The 23895-nt window shown below is 63.9% G+C and overlaps 3 protein-coding genes across 3 annotated transcripts; all 3 read right to left on the bottom strand.

Annotated features, from left to right (window-relative positions):
• Window positions 1-1993: 1993 nt before the first annotated feature.
• On the bottom strand, window positions 1994-4531 carry LOC125321088 (serine/threonine-protein kinase pim-1-like; the record flags this gene model as incomplete). Its single annotated transcript, XM_048293489.1, has 6 exons — window positions 1994-2031; window positions 2214-2363; window positions 2612-2788; window positions 3423-3789; window positions 3995-4045; window positions 4163-4531. Coding segments are annotated over 5 exons (1071 nt in total), but the record flags the coding sequence as incomplete, so codon positions are not given.
• A 6733-nt stretch (window positions 4532-11264) lies between these two features.
• On the bottom strand, window positions 11265-13802 carry LOC125321089 (serine/threonine-protein kinase pim-1-like; the record flags this gene model as incomplete). Its single annotated transcript, XM_048293490.1, has 6 exons — window positions 11265-11302; window positions 11485-11634; window positions 11883-12059; window positions 12694-13060; window positions 13266-13316; window positions 13434-13802. Coding segments are annotated over 5 exons (1071 nt in total), but the record flags the coding sequence as incomplete, so codon positions are not given.
• Window positions 13803-20536: 6734 nt separating this feature from the next.
• On the bottom strand, window positions 20537-23074 carry LOC125321090 (serine/threonine-protein kinase pim-1-like; the record flags this gene model as incomplete). Its single annotated transcript, XM_048293491.1, has 6 exons — window positions 20537-20574; window positions 20757-20906; window positions 21155-21331; window positions 21966-22332; window positions 22538-22588; window positions 22706-23074. Coding segments are annotated over 5 exons (1071 nt in total), but the record flags the coding sequence as incomplete, so codon positions are not given.
• Window positions 23075-23895: the final 821 nt, after the last annotated feature.

The raw sequence follows: 23895 nt of genomic DNA on the forward strand, positions 1-23895 counted from the left end.
CGGCTGGGCTCTGCCCTGGGACCATCCTCCAGGGACAGCTGCACACAGGGAGCATTTGGTTGCCACAAAGAGCCAGGCCATGGCTGCAGGGAGCTGCTCCAGGTGCGGCCTGCACTGCTGTGTGCTGCGCTCTGGGGCTGCTGCTCCCCGCAGAGGGGACTGCCCTGGGGTGCCAGAGGAGACAAAGAAGCTCCATCTTAAGCCTAACTGGGCTGGGTGGCTGGGCTGGGAAGAGTGGCGAGAGTCAAGGGCATTCACAGAGCTCATCCTGCTCTGTGAAGAACGAGGAAAAGGGAGTGGGAAGCCAGCAGTGAGCAGAGCTGAGGCCTGGAGAGCAGCTCTCAATGACACCCAAATCTCACCAGACCTCTGAGACATTGCTGTTCTTCAGCCAGTGACTACATGAGTCCCTAAACCTGGGGCTCGCTCTTCCTCGTGGCCAGGGGCATCAAGGAAGGCTACAGTGCAATGGGGACTGCAGTGAGCTGGGAACTCACTGGGGGAAAGAGGGAGCACTTGTGGAGCAAAAGGCAGGTGGGGGAGAGAACTGTTCAGAGAAGGGCTGAGCTTCAGCTTGAGCAAGCTGAAAAACGTCATTGGGGGTCATCCCAGACTGATTTCATTTCAGAAGTTACTGAACAAGTTTGTTATTGGGGGGTGTCATATTTTCCCCTGGAGGTGCACGCTCTGCAAACGTGAGCTGCACTGCCGAGCTGCTCGGGCACGTCTCTGCTGCAGGTCACGGCGTTTCTTCTTTGGCTTCTCGTGGCCCCGGGGCTGAGCCGCAGCAGAGCCCTGGCGGAGCCCAGAGCAGCCTCAGCATCCACAGAGCCCGGCTGCAAGGAGGCAAAGCAGAAAGCGCCCGTCGGCTGAAGGCTCCCGTTCCCCTTGTCCCAGCCGCCCGCGGTGCCCAGGCCGTGCTGGCCGTGCTCAGAGCGCTGCCCAAAGCTGCCCAGCATTGCTGCCTCTGGCAGGAGAGCAGGAGGGCAGGACACGTGCCCAGCCTGCAGCCGGCCGTGGCACAGCCACCTCCTCAGCAGCTGCCCAGAGCGGGATGCTGCTGCGCTCGCTGCCGTCTCCCAAAAGCCCTTATCCCAGCCGTGCCAAGAGGACGGGCACCCACCTCACGCCTCCCGCCGCCAGAAGAAAAGCTGCTCCCAAACGCTGTCCTCAGCCTTCTCCAAGGGCACGTCCCACCCACGCCGCAGCTGCTCCCGAGCACTTCGCCATCCGGACCCGACAGCACCTAGAACGCTTCCTTTGGAAAAACAAACCATAAATCAATGAAAAGAGATTACAGACAAAAAGGGGAAACAAGGAAAAAGGTAAAAAATCTTCTCTCTGCTGGGGCCTTGAGGAAGGCCCAAGCCCGCCATGCGAGGGAAAAACCCACCCACGGGCCAGGGCAGCCCACGCTTTCTGCCTTCCCCCTGCACTGCCCCCAAAAGTCATGCTGAGCCCAAAGCCAACAAGGGCAGTGGAGTAGCCCAAGCCCTTCCTTGCCTGCAGAGCAAAGCAGCCCATGCACAGCTTCTGCTGTCCAACCTCTGCTCCCACCATGGGGCTTGCTTTGTGTCGGGCCGGCTGCCCCAGCCCCAACGTGGGGCACGGTGGGTGCTGGGGGCTGTTGGCAGGGCCAGGAGCAGACTCCCAGTTCAAAACCAGCCCAGCCTATCCCCCCAGCCCTGCCAAAAAGCAGCTTGGCAGCCGACTGAAGAATTGGTTGCATCCGCCCCAGCAAAGGGGGGAACCTTTGCTTCCCGGCCAGGCTGTGCAATGCACAAATCTGGGAGCAGCCCCCTGCGTGTGGACTCATCTGCAAATTCGCCGTGGAGCCTGGCTTTGGAGAAGGTGCCACAATTGAAGTCCATCATCTTCAGCTTGCCAGGTGGAGGAAGAGCTTGTCATCCTTGATGTCACCCTCCATGTCTCCAGCAGCAGCAGCCGCACCTGGCACAGCTTCTCCAGGGGCTTCTTCTTCCCTGGGGCTGGAGCAGGCTGTCAGTGCTCTGCCCAGGGCCCCGGCTGTCGCTGAAGCAGGACAAGCAAAAGCAGCTGGCATGGGGGCCACCAGTGCTGGGAAGAGCAGCTCAGCTCCAGCAGCAGGGCTGCGCGTGCCCAGCTGAGGAGCCCTGCGCAGCGATTCAGGCAGGACAAAAACTCTGCCTTTCTTTGCTGCCTCTTGCCAAGGCACGTGTGCAGCTGGAACTTACCGGCTCCCTGGCTCAAAGCGTGCGTGTGGCTCTCTCCATTCTCCTACGGCACGCGAATATCCTGCATCCAAGGATCACAGGACAGGTCTTCTAATGAGGGCCTTTCCGAGGAGAGCACGGATAAACACCGTCGGATGAGATCCTGGCACTCTGCGCAGAGAAAGCAGAAAGCACCAGTCAGTTGCAGAAGGCTCCTGTCCGCTTTGCCCCACTCTTGCCATGGCCAGGCCGTGCTGCCTGTGCTCAGGGCTGTGCCTAAACTTTGCCATCAATTCTTTCTTTTGGAGGGGAGCAGGACATTGCCACCTCCTCAGCAGCTGCCAGGGTGGCATGCTCCTGAGCCCGCTGCTGTCTCCCAGCACTGCTATTCCCCCCGTGCTGCAGAGACGAGGATCCACCTGGAGAGAGCCGTCGTGGGAGCGAGAGCCGGCCCCAGGTGCTGTTCCAGCCCCTCCTGAAAGGGTGCTCCCCGCAGACCATCTGGTGCAGCACGATGCCCAGGGACCAGACGGTCGCTGCCTCGCCGTGGTACCAGCCGAGGTGCGTCCATTCCGGGGGGCTGTAGGACGGTGTTCCTATGGAATAGAGATGGAGTTCTTCAGGGGGACGCTGCCTGCTCCCAGAGCCTCACCCCAGCATCCCTGGGCCTGCGGGGGCCGCACCCGCTGCCCTCTCGCCAGCACCGGGGACTTGTGTCCAAACTGGGGGTTGGAAAAGAAGCCGCTGGTGTCGCAAGAGGGCAGCGGAAGCCCTGGCAAGGCCCGAGCATTCCATGCAAAGGAAAAACGCACTTGGTGCTGGGGAAAAACCACGCTTTCATCCTCCCTGCCTGCACTGCCCCAGAAACCATTCTTAAGCCAAGGCAAGCGCGGGCAGCAGAGCGGTCCGAGCCCTGTCTCGCCTGCACACCAAACGGGCTGGAGCACAGGTTCTGGCCCCCCCTCTCTGCTACCCCCACCCACGGGTGTTTCTGTGGCGCTGGCTGCCCCAGCCCCAGCGCCAGTCCTGGGCAGAGTGGCTGGCAAAGGCTGCCAGCAGGGCTGGAAGATGGGCCCTCAGCCAGCGCCGCTCAAAAGCAGCTCAGCTGAAGACTCCGGCTGCCATGACTGGCAGCAAAAGGGACGATCCCCCGGGCCACAGCCGGCTTGGGCTGTGAGCTCTTGGGCTCTGAGATGCCGCTACCAGGAGCCTCCCCCTGCGTGGGCTCACCTGCAAAGCTGGTGTAGGCTGCGGCTTGCAGGTAGGTGCCACAGCCAAAGTCGATGAGTTTGGCCTGCCCGGTGGCCAGGTCAACCAGGATGTTCTCTGGTTTGATGTCCCGGTGCAGGACCCCGCAGCTGGCGCAGTGCCGCACGGCCTCCAGCACCTGGCGGAACAGGTGCCGCGCCACCTCCTCGCACAGGAAGCCCCGTGCCCAAATGAAGTGCAGGAGGTCCTGAGACCGCTCCGGGCGCTCCAGCACCATCACCACGTTGCTGGGGAGCTCCAGCCACTCGTGGAGCTGGACGATGCCGGGGAAGCCAGCGGACACCTTGTCCAGCAGCACGATCTCCAGTGGTGCTCGGGTGCCGTCGGGCTGTGGGAGGAGCACGATGCCGTCAGCGGGGCCGATGCCGTGCCGGGGCTCGGCAAGCCCTCAGCCAGCCGGGGACGCTCTGCGCGCTCCGCTGGCCCCACGGCCGCTCTCCCTCGAGGCGTTCTGGCGGCTTCCACCCTGCCGGGCCTCGGCTCATCCCCGCCCGTCGCGCCCCGGCTTCTCCCGCTGCCCCTCGCTCACTCACCAGCTGGCCCCAATGGTGGATGCGGTTCCGTGGCACCCGTTTGATGGCCACCTGCAAGGCAAGGGGAGCAGCGGGCTGAGCTCGCCGCCCGCCGTGCCGAGCCCCGTGCTCCTTCTCCTCCTCCTTTGCCCCCCGCCTCCTGCGCCCGCCGCCGGCCCCGCCACTCACCGGGGCGCCGTCCGAGAGCCGCGTCGCCGCGAAGACGCTGCCGAAGCCGCCGCGCCCCAGCAGCGAACCCAGCCGGTACCGCTCCTTCAGGCCCTGCTGCGCCTTCCCTGCCGGCGAGACGCGGCCGTCAGCGCTCGGCCCGGGGCCAGGAACGGCCGCCGAGCGCCGCTCAACCGCCCCGGGCCGGCCATGTCCACATGTTGGCTCTTTTGAAGCGGACACCGGCGGCTCGGGGCCGGCGGCCGCGCTCAAGAGCGGCGGACTTCGGAGCGGGGAAGACGCTGCGGAGGCGGCGGGAGCGGCCGCGCCGCCTGTGTCCCCGGCGGGCCCCGGCAGGAGCCGAGGCCGGGGTCGGGGTGGGGGTAGGGGTCGGGGTCGGGGTCGGGCCAGCCGGAGCCAGGGGCTGGCGATGGTGCCCAGGAGCCAGGCACTGATGCCCGCCCAGCAGCGCCACAGCCAGGACGGCGAGAGCCGGGCGGAGGCGGGACCGCGGCGGGACGCCCGGGGGCGGGGAGGGGGCAGCCCCGCCCGGGGCCGGGGGCGGGCCGGGGGCATGGCCCGGCCGGGCGTGGGGAGAGGGAGGCCGCGGGAGGGGGGGTTGGGGAACGAAAGGGAGAGCGGGAGAGGGTGCGAGACACTGGGAGAGGGAGAGGAGGAGCAGGAGAAGGGACGCAGAGGGTTCGTGGACTCGCTGCTCTTGTGCTGCTCTTGTGCTGCTGCCGCTGCTGCCGCTGCTGCCGCTGCTGCCGCTGCCGCTGAAGCGCTGGGAGCGTTTGTCCGCGTGTCCGTGTGTCCGGTGCCCGTTTGTCCGTTCCCCCCCGCGCGCCCCACGGCCGAGCCCCGCGCGCCCCGGGGCAGCACGGGCCGCTCCGCTCCGGGGCCGAGGCGGAGTCCCGGAGCATCTCTTCCTCCCGCAGCCACAGCAAACCCGCTCGGCCATTGGGAGCATTTTTGCACACGTTTCCCTTTGAAGGGCTCCTCTCTACCCCCATTTCCAAGGAGTCTCCCTGGGGTTTTGGCACCTGCAGCGACAGGGCAGCGATTGGGCTCCAAACTTCAAGAAACACATGGAGGGGCTGGAGCATGTCCAGAGATGGGAATGGAGCTGGGGAAGGGTCTGGAGGACTTCTGAGGGGCAGCTGAGGGATCTGAGGGGGCTGAGCCTGGAGGAAAGGAGGCTCAGGGGGGACCTGGCTCTCTCCAAGTCCCTTACAGGAGAGGGCAGCCAGGAGGGCTGGGGCTCTGCTCCCAAGGGAAAGGACGAGAGGAAATGGCCTCGGGGGAACCTTTGGGGTGGATGGTGGGGAAATTCTCATCCTCCATGTCTCGACAGAGGGGGAGGGGGGGAGGGGTGGGGCACGACCTGGGGACACGGGGGTGGTGACGGTGGGCTGGGGACACGGGAAAGGGCACGGGAAAGGGCACGGGAAGCCAAAGCCCCGCTGAGCGCTGGCGCTGGGCTGGCGCGGGGTGAGCCGGCAGCAGGGCCCCACAGCCCTGAGGGACTCGCCCTGACGCCCGGGGAGTATTGATCCTGGTCTCTAAAAAATGACACTCAATAAAATACCATTAAAAGATGCCTCCTTCTCCTTCTCCTCCTCCCCCATCCCTTCTCCTGCTCCCCCCGGGCCCAGTGCCCACCCTTGGCCCCCCGTTTTCCCAGCGCGGTCGCATCCGGCGGGAGGAGCCGGGATGGAGTCGGGGCAGGTCGGGCTGGGGCAGGGCTGGGCTGTGGGCCCGGCCTGGGAGCCCCCCACGCGCCCCCTCCTCAAATTCCCCTGGCGGGGGGCGCTGGGGGCGAGGGGGGGCGCAGGTGGGGTCCGGGTGGGGAGCGCCGGGCGCTGCGGGTCTGCCTGGCAACTGGTGAGTCACCAGCGCCGCGCGCTCTGATTGCCTGAAGGTTGTTCAGCGCCTTCTCTGATTATCTGATACTCGCGGGCAATTTTGGTTGGTCGGTGGGGGCTGTGGGGCGGCTTAGGGGGGGGGCCTCTGCGCCTTTGGGGTTCGCTGGGTGCCGATTTGGGGTTGAGGCGCCTCCCAAGGACCCCCCCGGGGGGGCGACACAAGGGTGACACACGGGGGTCCCCATTCCCGATCCATCCTGGGGCCGGTTCCGCCCCCTCCACTCTCGGTCCCCGCGCGGGATCCCCCAAAGTCCCTTCCCACTGTTCCCCAATCAACGGGACCGGGGCGAACTGGGAAGCCTTCCTGGGAACACTGGGAGCAGCCGGGCAGGGGCAGAGTGACAGCGGGGCTGGGGGGGACACACGACCCCCCAAAATCAGTTCAGTGCCGCAGCGTGTTGTGCACAATGTATATGCTGACAAGAGAAGGGGGTGCTTTTGGAACGTGTTCCTTCCTGACACGTCTGTCTGTGGGAGCTTTAGGTGCTTGGACTCAGGGATAGCGAAGGTGTGTGAAAGTGACTGGGCTGCGAGAATCATGTTGCACAGGGAAGAGGGAAGGTCAGCAAATGTCTCCTGTCCTGGCACATGTCTCAGTCTGAACTGCAGCTGGAGATGCTTCACTTCCGCCAAGGACTCTGCCACCTGGAGAGAAGGATGCGCTCGATGGAGTTGAGAAAGAAAGTGCGTATCACTAGCTTGTTTCCTCTAGTTCCTAGACAGCAAAGGGGCTATGAAAGCCAGCAGTGGCTTTTTGTTCTAGGACTTTTTCTTGACAAGCAGCTGCTGGATGTTTGGAAGGGGGTTTGGCATATGCAAAAATGAGAGGGTAAGATGGTACACTGAGCTTGAGAGAAGAAGCATATCTTCAGGGATTTGGATGCATTTCAGAGGGTGTGAGTTCCATGCTGAGCAGCTGATGGCACAGAAAAGGTTCTAAAGAAAGAGGCCGTGCTGGAATTGCCTTTTCTTTTGCAGCCTAGAAACTGCACAGCCAACAGCAAAAACGATTCCTCCTCCCTCCCTGCACCATGCAGGATCACATTCCTTTATGTCTCCAAGAGGCAGGATGCACAGCCGAGCTCTTCCACCGACTGCTCTCGCACACCACTGGGGCCGCGCCAGCGGAGCGCTTGGCTTTTTCCTGGGCACTGTCAGCGCTCATCGAAACAAGCACACGATAGCGCTGCCCACTTGCAGAAGAAGGAATCACTGCGAGCCCAGCTCGAAAGCAGCCCAAGGGCAGAGGCAACTTGGAAACTTCCCTGCTCTCAAATCAACGGTGTCAGGACAAAAAGATTTCCCTCATCTTCCCCTTGCAAGTGCAGACTCCTCTTTGCACCCACACTCCAAGAGCAAGATGAACTCCTTTGCCCTAACTTGCACTTTCCTTCTCAGCTCTAGGCACCATCCTAAGCCTTCCCTCTCGCAGAGTCAGGATCCAAAGACAACGGCACCAGGGACTGCTCACACACGAAAGGCACCAGGACAAAAGGCTCCCGAGCTTGGCCTTTGCATTCCCGCTGACAGCTCAACAGCTCTAAGCCAGAGAAGTGCCTGGTGGGAACAGCCTTTAGAATCACTCTCAGCACCTCATGACAAGGAGCTGCAGCGTGTGGCGATGAATCTCCAGCAGCCTCCTGCCCCAGGGTGTCCCCCGGGAGCAGCCATGCTCCAGGCCGTCACTGCCACCTGCACACCCAAAGGAGCCGGTGTTCCACACCACGGCTGTGCCTGGGACAGAGACACGAGTGGCCACAGAAGTGGCCATGGCACTGTCCGCACGCTGTCCCTGCTGCTTCTCCCCCAGCCGCTGGCGGGGCACCAAGTCCCAGCCACCCACTCCTAAAGCCACTGGGACACTGCGGGGGCTCGTGGAAGCCGGCGGCCATTGTGACACAGCGGGGCTGCACAGAACCCACGCTGCTTTGTGACCCGTGGCTCCCAGGAGAGCCTTTGTGATGCTGGGGACCTACACGGAACCCTGGCTCCACTGTGACACCAGCACAGAAGCTCGGGGAGCCCTGCAGACCGTGGGGATGCTAGGGAAGCTGACGGAAGCCTGGGCACCACAGTGACGCTATGGAACCTGGTGGAACCGAGGGGCCACGGTGACACTCTGGGGCCTTTTGGAAGCAATGAGACCCTGGTGGGAAGCCACGGGATGATTAATCCTGACAGGAACCTGCTCCAGGTGGGCTCCTCTCTCCCAGCTTCCACAAGCGCTGCTAGGATCCCACTGCGGCACTGGCTTGTCCCGGGCTCACGGCTTCCTTTGGGAATGGCTCTGCTCCCGGATGGCATGCTGCAGAGAATGCAGGTAGATTTTGTGCTCCCTCCTGGCATGCAGGTGGACAAGAAAGCCTGATCCAGCCCCCCCTCAGCCCATGTCCGGCTGTGTCACTGGGGCGGGGGAACTTTGGGAGCAGCCCCAGCCCTGCTGCACAAATCCACAGGGAGCTGGGATTTTTCCAAGTCTCGTGTCTCCGTTGTGCCGTACTCCCAAAGAAGCAGCACCCCCTCCCGATGAACACGGCGAGTTACGCGGATGCTTGTCAGCTCCACTGCCTGCCTAGAAATCTGGGAACTGCTTCTACATGCTGCTCCCTTCAGCTCTTGGGCACCGACTGACACAGAGCTGGGAAACAAATCCCTTGGCTGCTGGCTGACAAGGTGACTTCCGCCAGAGTCAGAGCTCCGTGGGAAATCTCTATCCACGCCTGTCCTTTGAATAGATCCGCACACGGGGTGCGCAGGGACGTGTCCTGTATGGAAAGGAAGGAGTGTGCCAGCACCGTGACTGACACTTTCCCTCTCCGTGTGCGTTGCAGAGCCACGGGTACACAGACGTGATGGAAACCCTCGCACAGCCAGAGCCTTCTGTCCCTGCAGAACGGAGCGCGGCGGGTGGGGGCGGTTGGTGGGCAGCGAGTCCCGGACAGCGGGCGAGATCCGGCTCCACAGCTGCCAGGCCCCGCTAAGGCTTAATGCCGCCTCCTCGGCAACAGGAAAGGCCTTCAGCCTCGTCCCTGCCCAGAGGAGCAGCGCTGGCCTGGCTGCACAGCTCCTTTTCCCCACAGGTCACAGGAGATGAGATCACAATGCTTGCAAACACCGACTGCGAGCCACAGCTCTGGGTGCTCACCATGAACCTCAGCTCTGCGAGCGCTGTCTGCCCCAGGCTCCAGGGGATGCAGTGGGAGCCCGGCTGGGCTCTGCCCTGGGACCATCCTCCAGGGACAGCTGCACACAGGGAGCATTTGGTTGCCACAAAGAGCCAGGCCATGGCTGCAGGGAGCTGCTCCAGGTGCGGCCTGCACTGCTGTGTGCTGCGCTCTGGGGCTGCTGCTCCCCGCAGAGGGGACTGCCCTGGGGTGCCAGAGGAGACAAAGAAGCTCCATCTTAAGCCTAACTGGGCTGGGTGGCTGGGCTGGGAAGAGTGGCGAGAGTCAAGGGCATTCACAGAGCTCATCCTGCTCTGTGAAGAACGAGGAAAAGGGAGTGGGAAGCCAGCAGTGAGCAGAGCTGAGGCCTGGAGAGCAGCTCTGAATGACACCCAAATCTCACCAGACCTCTGAGACATTGCTGTTCTTCAGCCAGTGACTACATGAGTCCCTAAACCTGGGGCTCGCTCTTCCTCGTGGCCAGGGGCATCAAGGAAGGCTACAGTGCAATGGGGACTGCAGTGAGCTGGGAACTCACTGGGGGAAAGAGGGAGCACTTGTGGAGCAAAAGGCAGGTGGGGGAGAGAACTGTTCAGAGAAGGGCTGAGCTTCAGCTTGAGCAAGCTGAAAAACGTCATTGGGGGTCATCCCAGACTGATTTCATTTCAGAAGTTACTGAACAAGTTTGTTATTGGGGGGTGTCATATTTTCCCCTGGAGGTGCACGCTCTGCAAACGTGAGCTGCACTGCCGAGCTGCTCGGGCACGTCTCTGCTGCAGGTCACGGCGTTTCTTCTTTGGCTTCTCGTGGCCCCGGGGCTGAGCCGCAGCAGAGCCCTGGCGGAGCCCAGAGCAGCCTCAGCATCCACAGAGCCCGGCTGCAAGGAGGCAAAGCAGAAAGCGCCCGTCAGCTGAAGGCTCCCGTTCCCCTTGTCCCAGCCGCCCGCGGTGCCCAGGCCGTGCTGGCCGTGCTCAGAGCGCTGCCCAAAGCTGCCCAGCATTGCTGCCTCTGGCAGGAGAGCAGGAGGGCAGGACACGTGCCCAGCCTGCAGCCGGCCGTGGCACAGCCACCTCCTCAGCAGCTGCCCAGAGCGGGATGCTGCTGCGCTCGCTGCCGTCTCCCAAAAGCCCTTATCCCAGCCGTGCCAAGAGGACGGGCACCCACCTCACGCCTCCCGCCGCCAGAAGAAAAGCTGCTCCCAAACGCTGTCCTCAGCCTTCTCCAAGGGCACGTCCCACCCACGCCGCAGCTGCTCCCGAGCACTTCGCCATCCGGACCCGACAGCACCTAGAACGCTTCCTTTGGAAAAACAAACCATAAATCAATGAAAAGAGATTACAGACAAAAAGGGGAAACAAGGAAAAAGGTAAAAAATCTTCTCTCTGCTGGGGCCTTGAGGAAGGCCCAAGCCCGCCATGCGAGGGAAAAACCCACCCACGGGCCAGGGCAGCCCACGCTTTCTGCCTTCCCCCTGCACTGCCCCCAAAAGTCATGCTGAGCCCAAAGCCAACAAGGGCAGTGGAGTAGCCCAAGCCCTTCCTTGCCTGCAGAGCAAAGCAGCCCATGCACAGCTTCTGCTGTCCAACCTCTGCTCCCACCATGGGGCTTGCTTTGTGTCGGGCCGGCTGCCCCAGCCCCAACGTGGGGCACGGTGGGTGCTGGGGGCTGTTGGCAGGGCCAGGAGCAGACTCCCAGTTCAAAACCAGCCCAGCCTATCCCCCCAGCCCTGCCAAAAAGCAGCTTGGCAGCCGACTGAAGAATTGGTTGCATCCGCCCCAGCAAAGGGGGGAACCTTTGCTTCCCGGCCAGGCTGTGCAATGCACAAATCTGGGAGCAGCCCCCTGCGTGTGGACTCATCTGCAAATTCGCCGTGGAGCCTGGCTTTGGAGAAGGTGCCACAATTGAAGTCCATCATCTTCAGCTTGCCAGGTGGAGGAAGAGCTTGTCATCCTTGATGTCACCCTCCATGTCTCCAGCAGCAGCAGCCGCACCTGGCACAGCTTCTCCAGGGGCTTCTTCTTCCCTGGGGCTGGAGCAGGCTGTCAGTGCTCTGCCCAGGGCCCCGGCTGTCGCTGAAGCAGGACAAGCAAAAGCAGCTGGCATGGGGGCCACCAGTGCTGGGAAGAGCAGCTCAGCTCCAGCAGCAGGGCTGCGCGTGCCCAGCTGAGGAGCCCTGCGCAGCGATTCAGGCAGGACAAAAACTCTGCCTTTCTTTGCTGCCTCTTGCCAAGGCACGTGTGCAGCTGGAACTTACCGGCTCCCTGGCTCAAAGCGTGCGTGTGGCTCTCTCCATTCTCCTACGGCACGCGAATATCCTGCATCCAAGGATCACAGGACAGGTCTTCTAATGAGGGCCTTTCCGAGGAGAGCACGGATAAACACCGTCGGATGAGATCCTGGCACTCTGCGCAGAGAAAGCAGAAAGCACCAGTCAGTTGCAGAAGGCTCCTGTCCGCTTTGCCCCACTCTTGCCATGGCCAGGCCGTGCTGCCTGTGCTCAGGGCTGTGCCTAAACTTTGCCATCAATTCTTTCTTTTGGAGGGGAGCAGGACATTGCCACCTCCTCAGCAGCTGCCAGGGTGGCATGCTCCTGAGCCCGCTGCTGTCTCCCAGCACTGCTATTCCCCCCGTGCTGCAGAGACGAGGATCCACCTGGAGAGAGCCGTCGTGGGAGCGAGAGCCGGCCCCAGGTGCTGTTCCAGCCCCTCCTGAAAGGGTGCTCCCCGCAGACCATCTGGTGCAGCACGATGCCCAGGGACCAGACGGTCGCTGCCTCGCCGTGGTACCAGCCGAGGTGCGTCCATTCCGGGGGGCTGTAGGACGGTGTTCCTATGGAATAGAGATGGAGTTCTTCAGGGGGACGCTGCCTGCTCCCAGAGCCTCACCCCAGCATCCCTGGGCCTGCGGGGGCCGCACCCGCTGCCCTCTCGCCAGCACCGGGGACTTGTGTCCAAACTGGGGGTTGGAAAAGAAACCGCTGGTGTCGCAAGAGGGCAGCGGAAGCCCTGGCAAGGCCCGAGCATTCCATGCAAAGGAAAAACGCACTTGGTGCTGGGGAAAAACCACGCTTTCATCCTCCCTGCCTGCACTGCCCCAGAAACCATTCTTAAGCCAAGGCAAGCGCGGGCAGCAGAGCGGTCCGAGCCCTGTCTCGCCTGCACACCAAACGGGCTGGAGCACAGGTTCTGGCCCCCCCTCTCTGCTACCCCCACCCACGGGTGTTTCTGTGGCGCTGGCTGCCCCAGCCCCAGCGCCAGTCCTGGGCAGAGTGGCTGGCAAAGGCTGCCAGCAGGGCTGGAAGATGGGCCCTCAGCCAGCGCCGCTCAAAAGCAGCTCAGCTGAAGACTCCGGCTGCCATGACTGGCAGCAAAAGGGACGATCCCCCGGGCCACAGCCGGCTTGGGCTGTGAGCTCTTGGGCTCTGAGATGCCGCTACCAGGAGCCTCCCCCTGCGTGGGCTCACCTGCAAAGCTGGTGTAGGCTGCGGCTTGCAGGTAGGTGCCACAGCCAAAGTCGATGAGTTTGGCCTGCCCGGTGGCCAGGTCAACCAGGATGTTCTCTGGTTTGATGTCCCGGTGCAGGACCCCGCAGCTGGCGCAGTGCCGCACGGCCTCCAGCACCTGGCGGAACAGGTGCCGCGCCACCTCCTCGCACAGGAAGCCCCGTGCCCAAATGAAGTGCAGGAGGTCCTGAGACCGCTCCGGGCGCTCCAGCACCATCACCACGTTGCTGGGGAGCTCCAGCCACTCGTGGAGCTGGACGATGCCGGGGAAGCCAGCGGACACCTTGTCCAGCAGCACGATCTCCAGTGGTGCTCGGGTGCCGTCGGGCTGTGGGAGGAGCACGATGCCGTCAGCGGGGCCGATGCCGTGCCGGGGCTCGGCAAGCCCTCAGCCAGCCGGGGACGCTCTGCGCGCTCCGCTGGCCCCACGGCCGCTCTCCCTCGAGGCGTTCTGGCGGCTTCCACCCTGCCGGGCCTCGGCTCATCCCCGCCCGTCGCGCCCCGGCTTCTCCCGCTGCCCCTCGCTCACTCACCAGCTGGCCCCAATGGTGGATGCGGTTCCGTGGCACCCGTTTGATGGCCACCTGCAAGGCAAGGGGAGCAGCGGGCTGAGCTCGCCGCCCGCCGTGCCGAGCCCCGTGCTCCTTCTCCTCCTCCTTTGCCCCCCGCCTCCTGCGCCCGCCGCCGGCCCCGCCACTCACCGGGGCGCCGTCCGAGAGCCGCGTCGCCGCGAAGACGCTGCCGAAGCCGCCGCGCCCCAGCAGCGAACCCAGCCGGTACCGCTCCTTCAGGCCCTGCTGCGCCTTCCCTGCCGGCGAGACGCGGCCGTCAGCGCTCGGCCCGGGGCCAGGAACGGCCGCCGAGCGCCGCTCAACCGCCCCGGGCCGGCCATGTCCACATGTTGGCTCTTTTGAAGCGGACACCGGCGGCTCGGGGCCGGCGGCCGCGCTCAAGAGCGGCGGACTTCGGAGCGGGGAAGACGCTGCGGAGGCGGCGGGAGCGGCCGCGCCGCCTGTGTCCCCGGCGGGCCCCGGCAGGAGCCGAGGCCGGGGTCGGGGTGGGGGTAGGGGTCGGGGTCGGGGTCGGGCCAGCCGGAGCCAGGGGCTGGCGATGGTGCCCAGGAGCCAGGCACTGATGCCCGCCCAGCAGCGCCACAGCCAGGACGGCGAGAGCCGGGCGGAGGCGGGACCGCGGCGGGACGCCCGGGGGCGGGGAGGGGGCAGCCCCGCCCGGGGCCGGGGGCGGGCCGGGGGCATGGCCCGGCCGGGCGTGGGGAGAGGGAGGCCGCGGGAGGGGGGGTTGGGGAACGAAAGGGAGAGCGGGAGAGGGTGCGAGACACTGGGAGAGGGAGAGGAGGAGCAGGAGAAGGGACGCAGAGGGTTCGTGGACTCGCTGCTCTTCTGCTGCTCTTGTGCTGCTGCTGCCGCTGCTGCCGCTGCTGCCGCTGCTGCCGCTGCCGCTGAAGCGCTGGGAGCGTTTGTCCGCGTGTCCGTGTGTCCGGTGCCCGTTTGTCCGTTCCCCCCCGCGCGCCCCACGGCCGAGCCCCGCGCGCCCCGGGGCAGCACGGGCCGCTCCGCTCCGGGGCCGAGGCGGAGTCCCGGAGCATCTCTTCCTCCCGCAGCCACAGCAAACCCGCTCGGCCATTGGGAGCATTTTTGCACACGTTTCCCTTTGAAGGGCTCCTCTCTACCCCCATTTCCAAGGAGTCTCCCTGGGGTTTTGGCACCTGCAGCGACAGGGCAGCGATTGGGCTCCAAACTTCAAGAAACACATGGAGGGGCTGGAGCATGTCCAGAGATGGGAACGGAGCTGGGGAAGGGTCTGGAGGACTTCTGAGGGGCAGCTGAGGGATCTGAGGGGGCTGAGCCTGGAGGAAAGGAGGCTCAGGGGGGACCTGGCTCTCTCCAAGTCCCTTACAGGAGAGGGCAGCCAGGAGGGCTGGGGCTCTGCTCCCAAGGGAAAGGACGAGAGGAAATGGCCTCGGGGGAACCTTTGGGGTGGATGGTGGGGAAATTCTCATCCTCCATGTCTCGACAGAGGGGGAGGGGGGGAGGGGTGGGGCACGACCTGGGGACACGGGGGTGGTGACGGTGGGCTGGGGACACGGGAAAGGGCACGGGAAAGGGCACGGGAAGCCAAAGCCCCGCTGAGCGCTGGCGCTGGGCTGGCGCGGGGTGAGCCGGCAGCAGGGCCCCACAGCCCTGAGGGACTCGCCCTGACGCCCGGGGAGTATTGATCCTGGTCTCTAAAAAATGACACTCAATAAAATACCATTAAAAGATGCCTCCTTCTCCTTCTCCTCCTCCCCCATCCCTTCTCCTGCTCCCCCCGGGCCCAGTGCCCACCCTTGGCCCCCCGTTTTCCCAGCGCGGTCGCATCCGGCGGGAGGAGCCGGGATGGAGTCGGGGCAGGTCGGGCTGGGGCAGGGCTGGGCTGTGGGCCCGGCCTGGGAGCCCCCCACGCGCCCCCTCCTCAAATTCCCCTGGCAGGGGGCGCTGGGGGCGAGGGGGGGCGCAGGTGGGGTCCGGGTGGGGAGCGCCGGGCGCTGCGGGTCTGCCTGGCAACTGGTGAGTCACCAGCGCCGCGCGCTCTGATTGCCTGAAGGTTGTTCAGCGCCTTCTCTGATTATCTGATACTCGCGGGCAATTTTGGTTGGTCGGTGGGGGCTGTGGGGCGGCTTAGGGGGGGGGCCTCTGCGCCTTTGGGGTTCGCTGGGTGCCGATTTGGGGTTGAGGCGCCTCCCAAGGACCCCCCCGGGGGGGCGACACAAGGGTGACACACGGGGGTCCCCATTCCCGATCCATCCTGGGGCCGGTTCCGCCCCCTCCACTCTCGGTCCCCGCGCGGGATCCCCCAAAGTCCCTTCCCACTGTTCCCCAATCAACGGGACCGGGGCGAACTGGGAAGCCTTCCTGGGAACACTGGGAGCAGCCGGGCAGGGGCAGAGTGACAGCGGGGCTGGGGGGGACACACGACCCCCCAAAATCAGTTCAGTGCCGCAGCGTGTTGTGCACAATGTATATGCTGACAAGAGAAGGGGGTGCTTTTGGAACGTGTTCCTTCCTGACACGTCTGTCTGTGGGAGCTTTAGGTGCTTGGACTCAGGGATAGCGAAGGTGTGTGAAAGTGACTGGGCTGCGAGAATCATGTTGCACAGGGAAGAGGGAAGGTCAGCAAATGTCTCCTGTCCTGGCACATGTCTCAGTCTGAACTGCAGCTGGAGATGCTTCACTTCCGCCAAGGACTCTGCCACCTGGAGAGAAGGATGCGCTCGATGGAGTTGAGAAAGAAAGTGCGTATCACTAGCTTGTTTCCTCTAGTTCCTAGACAGCAAAGGGGCTATGAAAGCCAGCAGTGGCTTTTTGTTCTAGGACTTTTTCTTGACAAGCAGCTGCTGGATGTTTGGAAGGGGGTTTGGCATATGCAAAAATGAGAGGGTAAGATGGTACACTGAGCTTGAGAGAAGAAGCATATCTTCAGGGATTTGGATGCATTTCAGAGGGTGTGAGTTCCATGCTGAGCAGCTGATGGCACAGAAAAGGTTCTAAAGAAAGAGGCCGTGCTGGAATTGCCTTTTCTTTTGCAGCCTAGAAACTGCACAGCCAACAGCAAAAACGATTCCTCCTCCCTCCCTGCACCATGCAGGATCACATTCCTTTATGTCTCCAAGAGGCAGGATGCACAGCCGAGCTCTTCCACCGACTGCTCGCACACCACTGGGGCCGCGCCAGCCGAGCGCTTGGCTTTTTCCTGGGCACTGTCAGCGCTCATCGAAACAAGCACACGATAGCGCTGCCCACTTGCAGAAGAAGGAATCACTGCGAGCCCAGCTCGAAAGCAGCCCAAGGGCAGAGGCAACTTGGAAACTTCCCTGCTCTCAAATCAACGGTGTCAGGACAAAAAGATTTCCCTCATCTTCCCCTTGCAAGTGCAGACTCCTCTTTGCACCCACACTCCAAGAGCAAGATGAACTCCTTTGCCCTAACTTGCACTTTCCTTCTCAGCTCTAGGCACCATCCTAAGCCTTCCCTCTCGCAGAGTCAGGATCCAAAGACAACGGCACCAGGGACTGCTCACACACGAAAGGCACCAGGACAAAAGGCTCCCGAGCTTGGCCTTTGCATTCCCGCTGACAGCTCAACAGCTCTAAGCCAGAGAAGTGCCTGGTGGGAACAGCCTTTAGAATCACTCTCAGCACCTCATGACAAGGAGCTGCAGCGTGTGGCGATGAATCTCCAGCAGCCTCCTGCCCCAGAGTGTCCCCCGGGAGCAGCCATGCTCCAGGCCGTCACTGCCACCTGCACACCCAAAGGAGCCGGTGTTCCACACCACGGCTGTGCCTGGGACAGAGACACGAGTGGCCACAGAAGTGGCCATGGCACTGTCCGCACGCTGTCCCTGCTGCTTCTCCCCCAGCCGCTGGCGGGGCACCAAGTCCCAGCCACCCACTCCTAAAGCCACTGGGACACTGCGGGGGCTCGTGGAAGCCGGCGGCCATTGTGACACAGCGGGGCTGCACAGAACCCACGCTGCTTTGTGACCCGTGGCTCCCAGGAGAGCCTTTGTGATGCTGGGGACCTACACGGAACCCTGGCTCCACTGTGACACCAGCACAGAAGCTCGGGGAGCCCTGCAGACCGTGGGGATGCTAGGGAAGCTGACGGAAGCCTGGGCACCACAGTGACGCTATGGAACCTGGTGGAACCGAGGGGCCACGGTGACACTCTGGGGCCTTTTGGAAGCAATGAGACCCTGGTGGGAAGCCACGGGATGATTAATCCTGACAGGAACCTGCTCCAGGTGGGCTCCTCTCTCCCAGCTTCCACAAGCGCTGCTAGGATCCCACTGCGGCACTGGCTTGTCACGGGCTCACGGCTTCCTTTGGGAATGGCTCTGCTCCCGGATGGCATGCTGCAGAGAATGCAGGTAGATTTTGTGCTCCCTCCTGGCATGCAGGTGGACAAGAAAGCCTGATCCAGCCCCCCCTCAGCCCATGTCCGGCTGTGTCACTGGGGCGGGGGAACTTTGGGAGCAGCCCCAGCCCTGCTGCACAAATCCACAGGGAGCTGGGATTTTTCCAAGTCTCGTGTCTCCGTTGTGCCGTACTCCCAAAGAAGCAGCACCCCCTCCCGATGAACACGGCGAGTTACGCGGATGCTTGTCAGCTCCACTGCCTGCCTAGAAATCTGGGAACTGCTTCTACATGCTGCTCCCTTCAGCTCTTGGGCACCGACTGACACAGAGCTGGGAAACAAATCCCCTGGCTGCTGGCTGACAAGGTGACTTCCGCCAGAGTCAGAGCTCCGTGGGAAATCTCTATCCACGCCTGTCCTTTGAATAGATCCGCACACGGGGTGCGCAGGGACGTGTCCTGTATGGAAAGGAAGGAGTGTGCCAGCACCGTGACTGACACTTTCCCTCTCCGTGTGCGTTGCAGAGCCACGGGTACACAGACGTGATGGAAACCCTCGCACAGCCAGAGCCTTCTGTCCCTGCAGAACGGAGCGCGGCGGGTGGGGGCGGTTGGTGGGCAGCGAGTCCCGGACAGCGGGCGAGATCCGGCTCCACAGCTGCCAGGCCCCGCTAAGGCTTAATGCCGCCTCCTCGGCAACAGGAAAGGCCTTCAGCCTCGTCCCTGCCCAGAGGAGCAGCGCTGGCCTGGCTGCACAGCTCCTTTTCCCCACAGGTCACAGGAGATGAGATCACAATGCTTGCAACCACCGACTGCGAGCCACAGCTCTGGGTGCTCACCATGAACCTCAGCTCTGCGAGCGCTGCCTGCCCCAGGCTCCAGGGGATGCGGTGGGAGCCCGGCTGGGCTCTGCCCTGGGACCATCCTCCAGGGACAGCTGCACACAGGGAGCATTTGGTTGCCACAAAGAGCCAGGCCATGGCTGCAGGGAGCTGCTCCAGGTGCGGCCTGCACTGCTGTGTGCTGCGCTCTGGGGCTGCTGCTCCCCGCAGAGGGGACTGCCCTGGGGTGCCAGAGGAGACAAAGAAGCTCCATCTTAAGCCTAACTGGGCTGGGTGGCTGGGCTGGGAAGAGTGGCGAGAGTCAAGGGCATTCACAGAGCTCATCCTGCTCTGTGAAGAACGAGGAAAAGGGAGTGGGAAGCCAGCAGTGAGCAGAGCTGAGGCCTGGAGAGCAGCTCTCAATGACACCCAAATCTCACCAGACCTCTGAGACATTGCTGTTCTTCAGCCAGTGACTACATGAGTCCCTAAACCTGGGGCTCGCTCTTCCTCGTGGCCAGGGGCATCAAGGAAGGCTACAGTGCAATGGGGACTGCAGTGAGCTGGGAACTCACTGGGGGAAAGAGGGAGCACTTGTGGAGCAAAAGGCAGGTGGGGGAGAGAACTGTTCAGAGAAGGGCTGAGCTTCAGCTTGAGCAAGCTGAAAAACGTCATTGGGGGTCATCCCAGACTGATTTCATTTCAGAAGTTACTGAACAAGTTTGTTATTGGGGGGTGTCATATTTTCCCCTGGAGGTGCACGCTCTGCAAACGTGAGCTGCACTGCCGAGCTGCTCGGGCACGTCTCTGCTGCAGGTCACGGCGTTTCTTCTTTGGCTTCTCGTGGCCCCGGGGCTGAGCCGCAGCAGAGCCCTGGCGGAGCCCAGAGCAGCCTCAGCATCCACAGAGCCCGGCTGCAAGGAGGCAAAGCAGAAAGCGCCCGTCAGCTGAAGGCTCCCGTTCCCCTTGTCCCAGCCGCCCGCGGTGCCCAGGCCGTGCTGGCCGTGCTCAGAGCGCTGCCCAAAGCTGCCCAGCATTGCTGCCTCTGGCAGGAGAGCAGGAGGGCAGGACACGTGCCCAGCCTGCAGCCGGCCGTGGCACAGCCACCTCCTCAGCAGCTGCCCAGAGCGGGATGCTGCTGCGCTCGCTGCCGTCTCCCAAAAGCCCTTATCCCAGCCGTGCCAAGAGGACGGGCACCCACCTCACGCCTCCCGCCGCCAGAAGAAAAGCTGCTCCCAAACGCTGTCCTCAGCCTTCTCCAAGGGCACGTCCCACCCACGCCGCAGCTGCTCCCGAGCACTTCGCCATCCGGACCCGACAGCACCTAGAACGCTTCCTTTGGAAAAACAAACCATAAATCAATGAAAAGAGATTACAGACAAAAAGGGGAAACAAGGAAAAAGGTAAAAAATCTTCTCTCTGCTGGGGCCTTGAGGAAGGCCCAAGCCCGCCATGCGAGGGAAAAACCCACCCACGGGCCAGGGCAGCCCACGCTTTCTGCCTTCCCCCTGCACTGCCCCCAAAAGTCATGCTGAGCCCAAAGCCAACAAGGGCAGTGGAGTAGCCCAAGCCCTTCCTTGCCTGCAGAGCAAAGCAGCCCATGCACAGCTTCTGCTGTCCAACCTCTGCTCCCACCATGGGGCTTGCTTTGTGTCGGGCCGGCTGCCCCAGCCCCAACGTGGGGCACGGTGGGTGCTGGGGGCTGTTGGCAGGGCCAGGAGCAGACTCCCAGTTCAAAACCAGCCCAGCCTATCCCCCCAGCCCTGCCAAAAAGCAGCTTGGCAGCCGACTGAAGAATTGGTTGCATCCGCCCCAGCAAAGGGGGGAACCTTTGCTTCCCGGCCAGGCTGTGCAATGCACAAATCTGGGAGCAGCCCCCTGCGTGTGGACTCATCTGCAAATTCGCCGTGGAGCCTGGCTTTGGAGAAGGTGCCACAATTGAAGTCCATCATCTTCAGCTTGCCAGGTGGAGGAAGAGCTTGTCATCCTTGATGTCACCCTCCATGTCTCCAGCAGCAGCAGCCGCACCTGGCACAGCTTCTCCAGGGGCTTCTTCTTCCCTGGGGCTGGAGCAGGCTGTCAGTGCTCTGCCCAGGGCCCCGGCTGTCGCTGAAGCAGGACAAGCAAAAGCAGCTGGCATGGGGGCCACCAGTGCTGGGAAGAGCAGCTCAGCTCCAGCAGCAGGGCTGCGCGTGCCCAGCTGAGGAGCCCTGCGCAGCGATTCAGGCAGGACAAAAACTCTGCCTTTCTTTGCTGCCTCTTGCCAAGGCACGTGTGCAGCTGGAACTTACCGGCTCCCTGGCTCAAAGCGTGCGTGTGGCTCTCTCCATTCTCCTACGGCACGCGAATATCCTGCATCCAAGGATCACAGGACAGGTCTTCTAATGAGGGCCTTTCCGAGGAGAGCACGGATAAACACCGTCGGATGAGATCCTGGCACTCTGCGCAGAGAAAGCAGAAAGCACCAGTCAGTTGCAGAAGGCTCCTGTCCGCTTTGCCCCACTCTTGCCATGGCCAGGCCGTGCTGCCTGTGCTCAGGGCTGTGCCTAAACTTTGCCATCAATTCTTTCTTTTGGAGGGGAGCAGGACATTGCCACCTCCTCAGCAGCTGCCAGGGTGGCATGCTCCTGAGCCCGCTGCTGTCTCCCAGCACTGCTATTCCCCCCGTGCTGCAGAGACGAGGATCCACCTGGAGAGAGCCGTCGTGGGAGCGAGAGCCGGCCCCAGGTGCTGTTCCAGCCCCTCCTGAAAGGGTGCTCCCCGCAGACCATCTGGTGCAGCACGATGCCCAGGGACCAGACGGTCGCTGCCTCGCCGTGGTACCAGCCGAGGTGCGTCCATTCCGGGGGGCTGTAGGACGGTGTTCCTATGGAATAGAGATGGAGTTCTTCAGGGGGACGCTGCCTGCTCCCAGAGCCTCACCCCAGCATCCCTGGGCCTGCGGGGGCCGCACCCGCTGCCCTCTCGCCAGCACCGGGGACTTGTGTCCAAACTGGGGGTTGGAAAAGAAGCCGCTGGTGTCGCAAGAGGGCAGCGGAAGCCCTGGCAAGGCCCGAGCATTCCATGCAAAGGAAAAACGCACTTGGTGCTGGGGAAAAACCACGCTTTCATCCTCCCTGCCTGCACTGCCCCAGAAACCATTCTTAAGCCAAGGCAAGCGCGGGCAGCAGAGCGGTCCGAGCCCTGTCTCGCCTGCACACCAAACGGGCTGGAGCACAGGTTCTGGCCCCCCCTCTCTGCTACCCCCACCCACGGGTGTTTCTGTGGCGCTGGCTGCCCCAGCCCCAGCGCCAGTCCTGGGCAGAGTGGCTGGCAAAGGCTGCCAGCAGGGCTGGAAGATGGGCCCTCAGCCAGCGCCGCTCAAAAGCAGCTCAGCTGAAGACTCCGGCTGCCATGACTGGCAGCAAAAGGGACGATCCCCCGGGCCACAGCCGGCTTGGGCTGTGAGCTCTTGGGCTCTGAGATGCCGCTACCAGGAGCCTCCCCCTGCGTGGGCTCACCTGCAAAGCTGGTGTAGGCTGCGGCTTGCAGGTAGGTGCCACAGCCAAAGTCGATGAGTTTGGCCTGCCCGGTGGCCAGGTCAACCAGGATGTTCTCTGGTTTGATGTCCCGGTGCAGGACCCCGCAGCTGGCGCAGTGCCGCACGGCCTCCAGCACCTGGCGGAACAGGTGCCGCGCCACCTCCTCGCACAGGAAGCCCCGTGCCCAAATGAAGTGCAGGAGGTCCTGAGACCGCTCCGGGCGCTCCAGCACCATCACCACGTTGCTGGGGAGCTCCAGCCACTCGTGGAGCTGGACGATGCCGGGGAAGCCAGCGGACACCTTGTCCAGCAGCACGATCTCCAGTGGTGCTCGGGTGCCGTCGGGCTGTGGGAGGAGCACGATGCCGTCAGCGGGGCCGATGCCGTGCCGGGGCTCGGCAAGCCCTCAGCCAGCCGGGGACGCTCTGCGCGCTCCGCTGGCCCCACGGCCGCTCTCCCTCGAGGCGTTCTGGCGGCTTCCACCCTGCCGGGCCTCGGCTCATCCCCGCCCGTCGCGCCCCGGCTTCTCCCGCTGCCCCTCGCTCACTCACCAGCTGGCCCCAATGGTGGATGCGGTTCCGTGGCACCCGTTTGATGGCCACCTGCAAGGCAAGGGGAGCAGCGGGCTGAGCTCGCCGCCCGCCGTGCCGAGCCCCGTGCTCCTTCTCCTCCTCCTTTGCCCCCCGCCTCCTGCGCCCGCCGCCGGCCCCGCCACTCACCGGGGCGCCGTCCGAGAGCCGCGTCGCCGCGAAGACGCTGCCGAAGCCGCCGCGCCCCAGCAGCGAACCCAGCCGGTACCGCTCCTTCAGGCCCTGCTGCGCCTTCCCTGCCGGCGAGACGCGGCCGTCAGCGCTCGGCCCGGGGCCAGGAACGGCCGCCGAGCGCCGCTCAACCGCCCCGGGCCGGCCATGTCCACATGTTGGCTCTTTTGAAGCGGACACCGGCGGCTCGGGGCCGGCGGCCGCGCTCAAGAGCGGCGGACTTCGGAGCGGGGAAGACGCTGCGGAGGCGGCGGGAGCGGCCGCGCCGCCTGTGTCCCCGGCGGGCCCCGGCAGGAGCCGAGGCCGGGGTCGGGGTGGGGGTAGGGGTCGGGGTCGGGGTCGGGCCAGCCGGAGCCAGGGGCTGGCGATGGTGCCCAGGAGCCAGGCACTGATGCCCGCCCAGCAGCGCCACAGCCAGGACGGCGAGAGCCGGGCGGAGGCGGGACCGCGGCGGGACGCCCGGGGGCGGGGAGGGGGCAGCCCCGCCCGGGGCCGGGGGCGGGCCGGGGGCATGGCCCGGCCGGGCGTGGGGAGAGGGAGGCCGCGGGAGGGGGGGTTGGGGAACGAAAGGGAGAGCGGGAGAGGGTGCGAGACACTGGGAGAGGGAGAGGAGGAGCAGGAGAAGGGACGCAGAGGGTTCGTGGACTCGCTGCTCTTGTGCTGCTCTTGTGCTGCTGCTGCCGCTGCTGCCGCTGCTGCCGCTGCTGCCGCTGCTGCCGCTGCCGCTGAAGCGCTGGGAGCGTTTGTCCGCGTGTCCGTGTGTCCGGTGCCCGTTTGTCCGTTCCCCCCCGCGCGCCCCACGGCCGAGCCCCGCGCGCCCCGGGGCAGCACGGGCCGCTCCGCTCCGGGGCCGAGGCGGAGTCCCGGAGCATCTCTTCCTCCCGCAGCCACAGCAAACCCGCTCGGCCATTGGGAGCATTTTTGCACACGTTTCCCTTTGAAGGGCTCCTCTCTACCCCCATTTCCAAGGAGTCTCCCTGGGGTTTTGGCACCTGCAGCGACAGGGCAGCGATTGGGCTCCAAACTTCAAGAAACACATGGAGGGGCTGGAGCATGTCCAGAGATGGGAATGGAGCTGGGGAAGGGTCTGGAGGACTTCTGAGGGGCAGCTGAGGGATCTGAGGGGGCTGAGCCTGGAGGAAAGGAGG

Source organism: Corvus hawaiiensis, unplaced genomic scaffold, assembly GCF_020740725.1.
Source record: "Corvus hawaiiensis isolate bCorHaw1 unplaced genomic scaffold, bCorHaw1.pri.cur scaffold_60_ctg1, whole genome shotgun sequence".
In the NCBI taxonomy this organism is placed as follows: domain Eukaryota; kingdom Metazoa; phylum Chordata; class Aves; order Passeriformes; family Corvidae; genus Corvus; species Corvus hawaiiensis.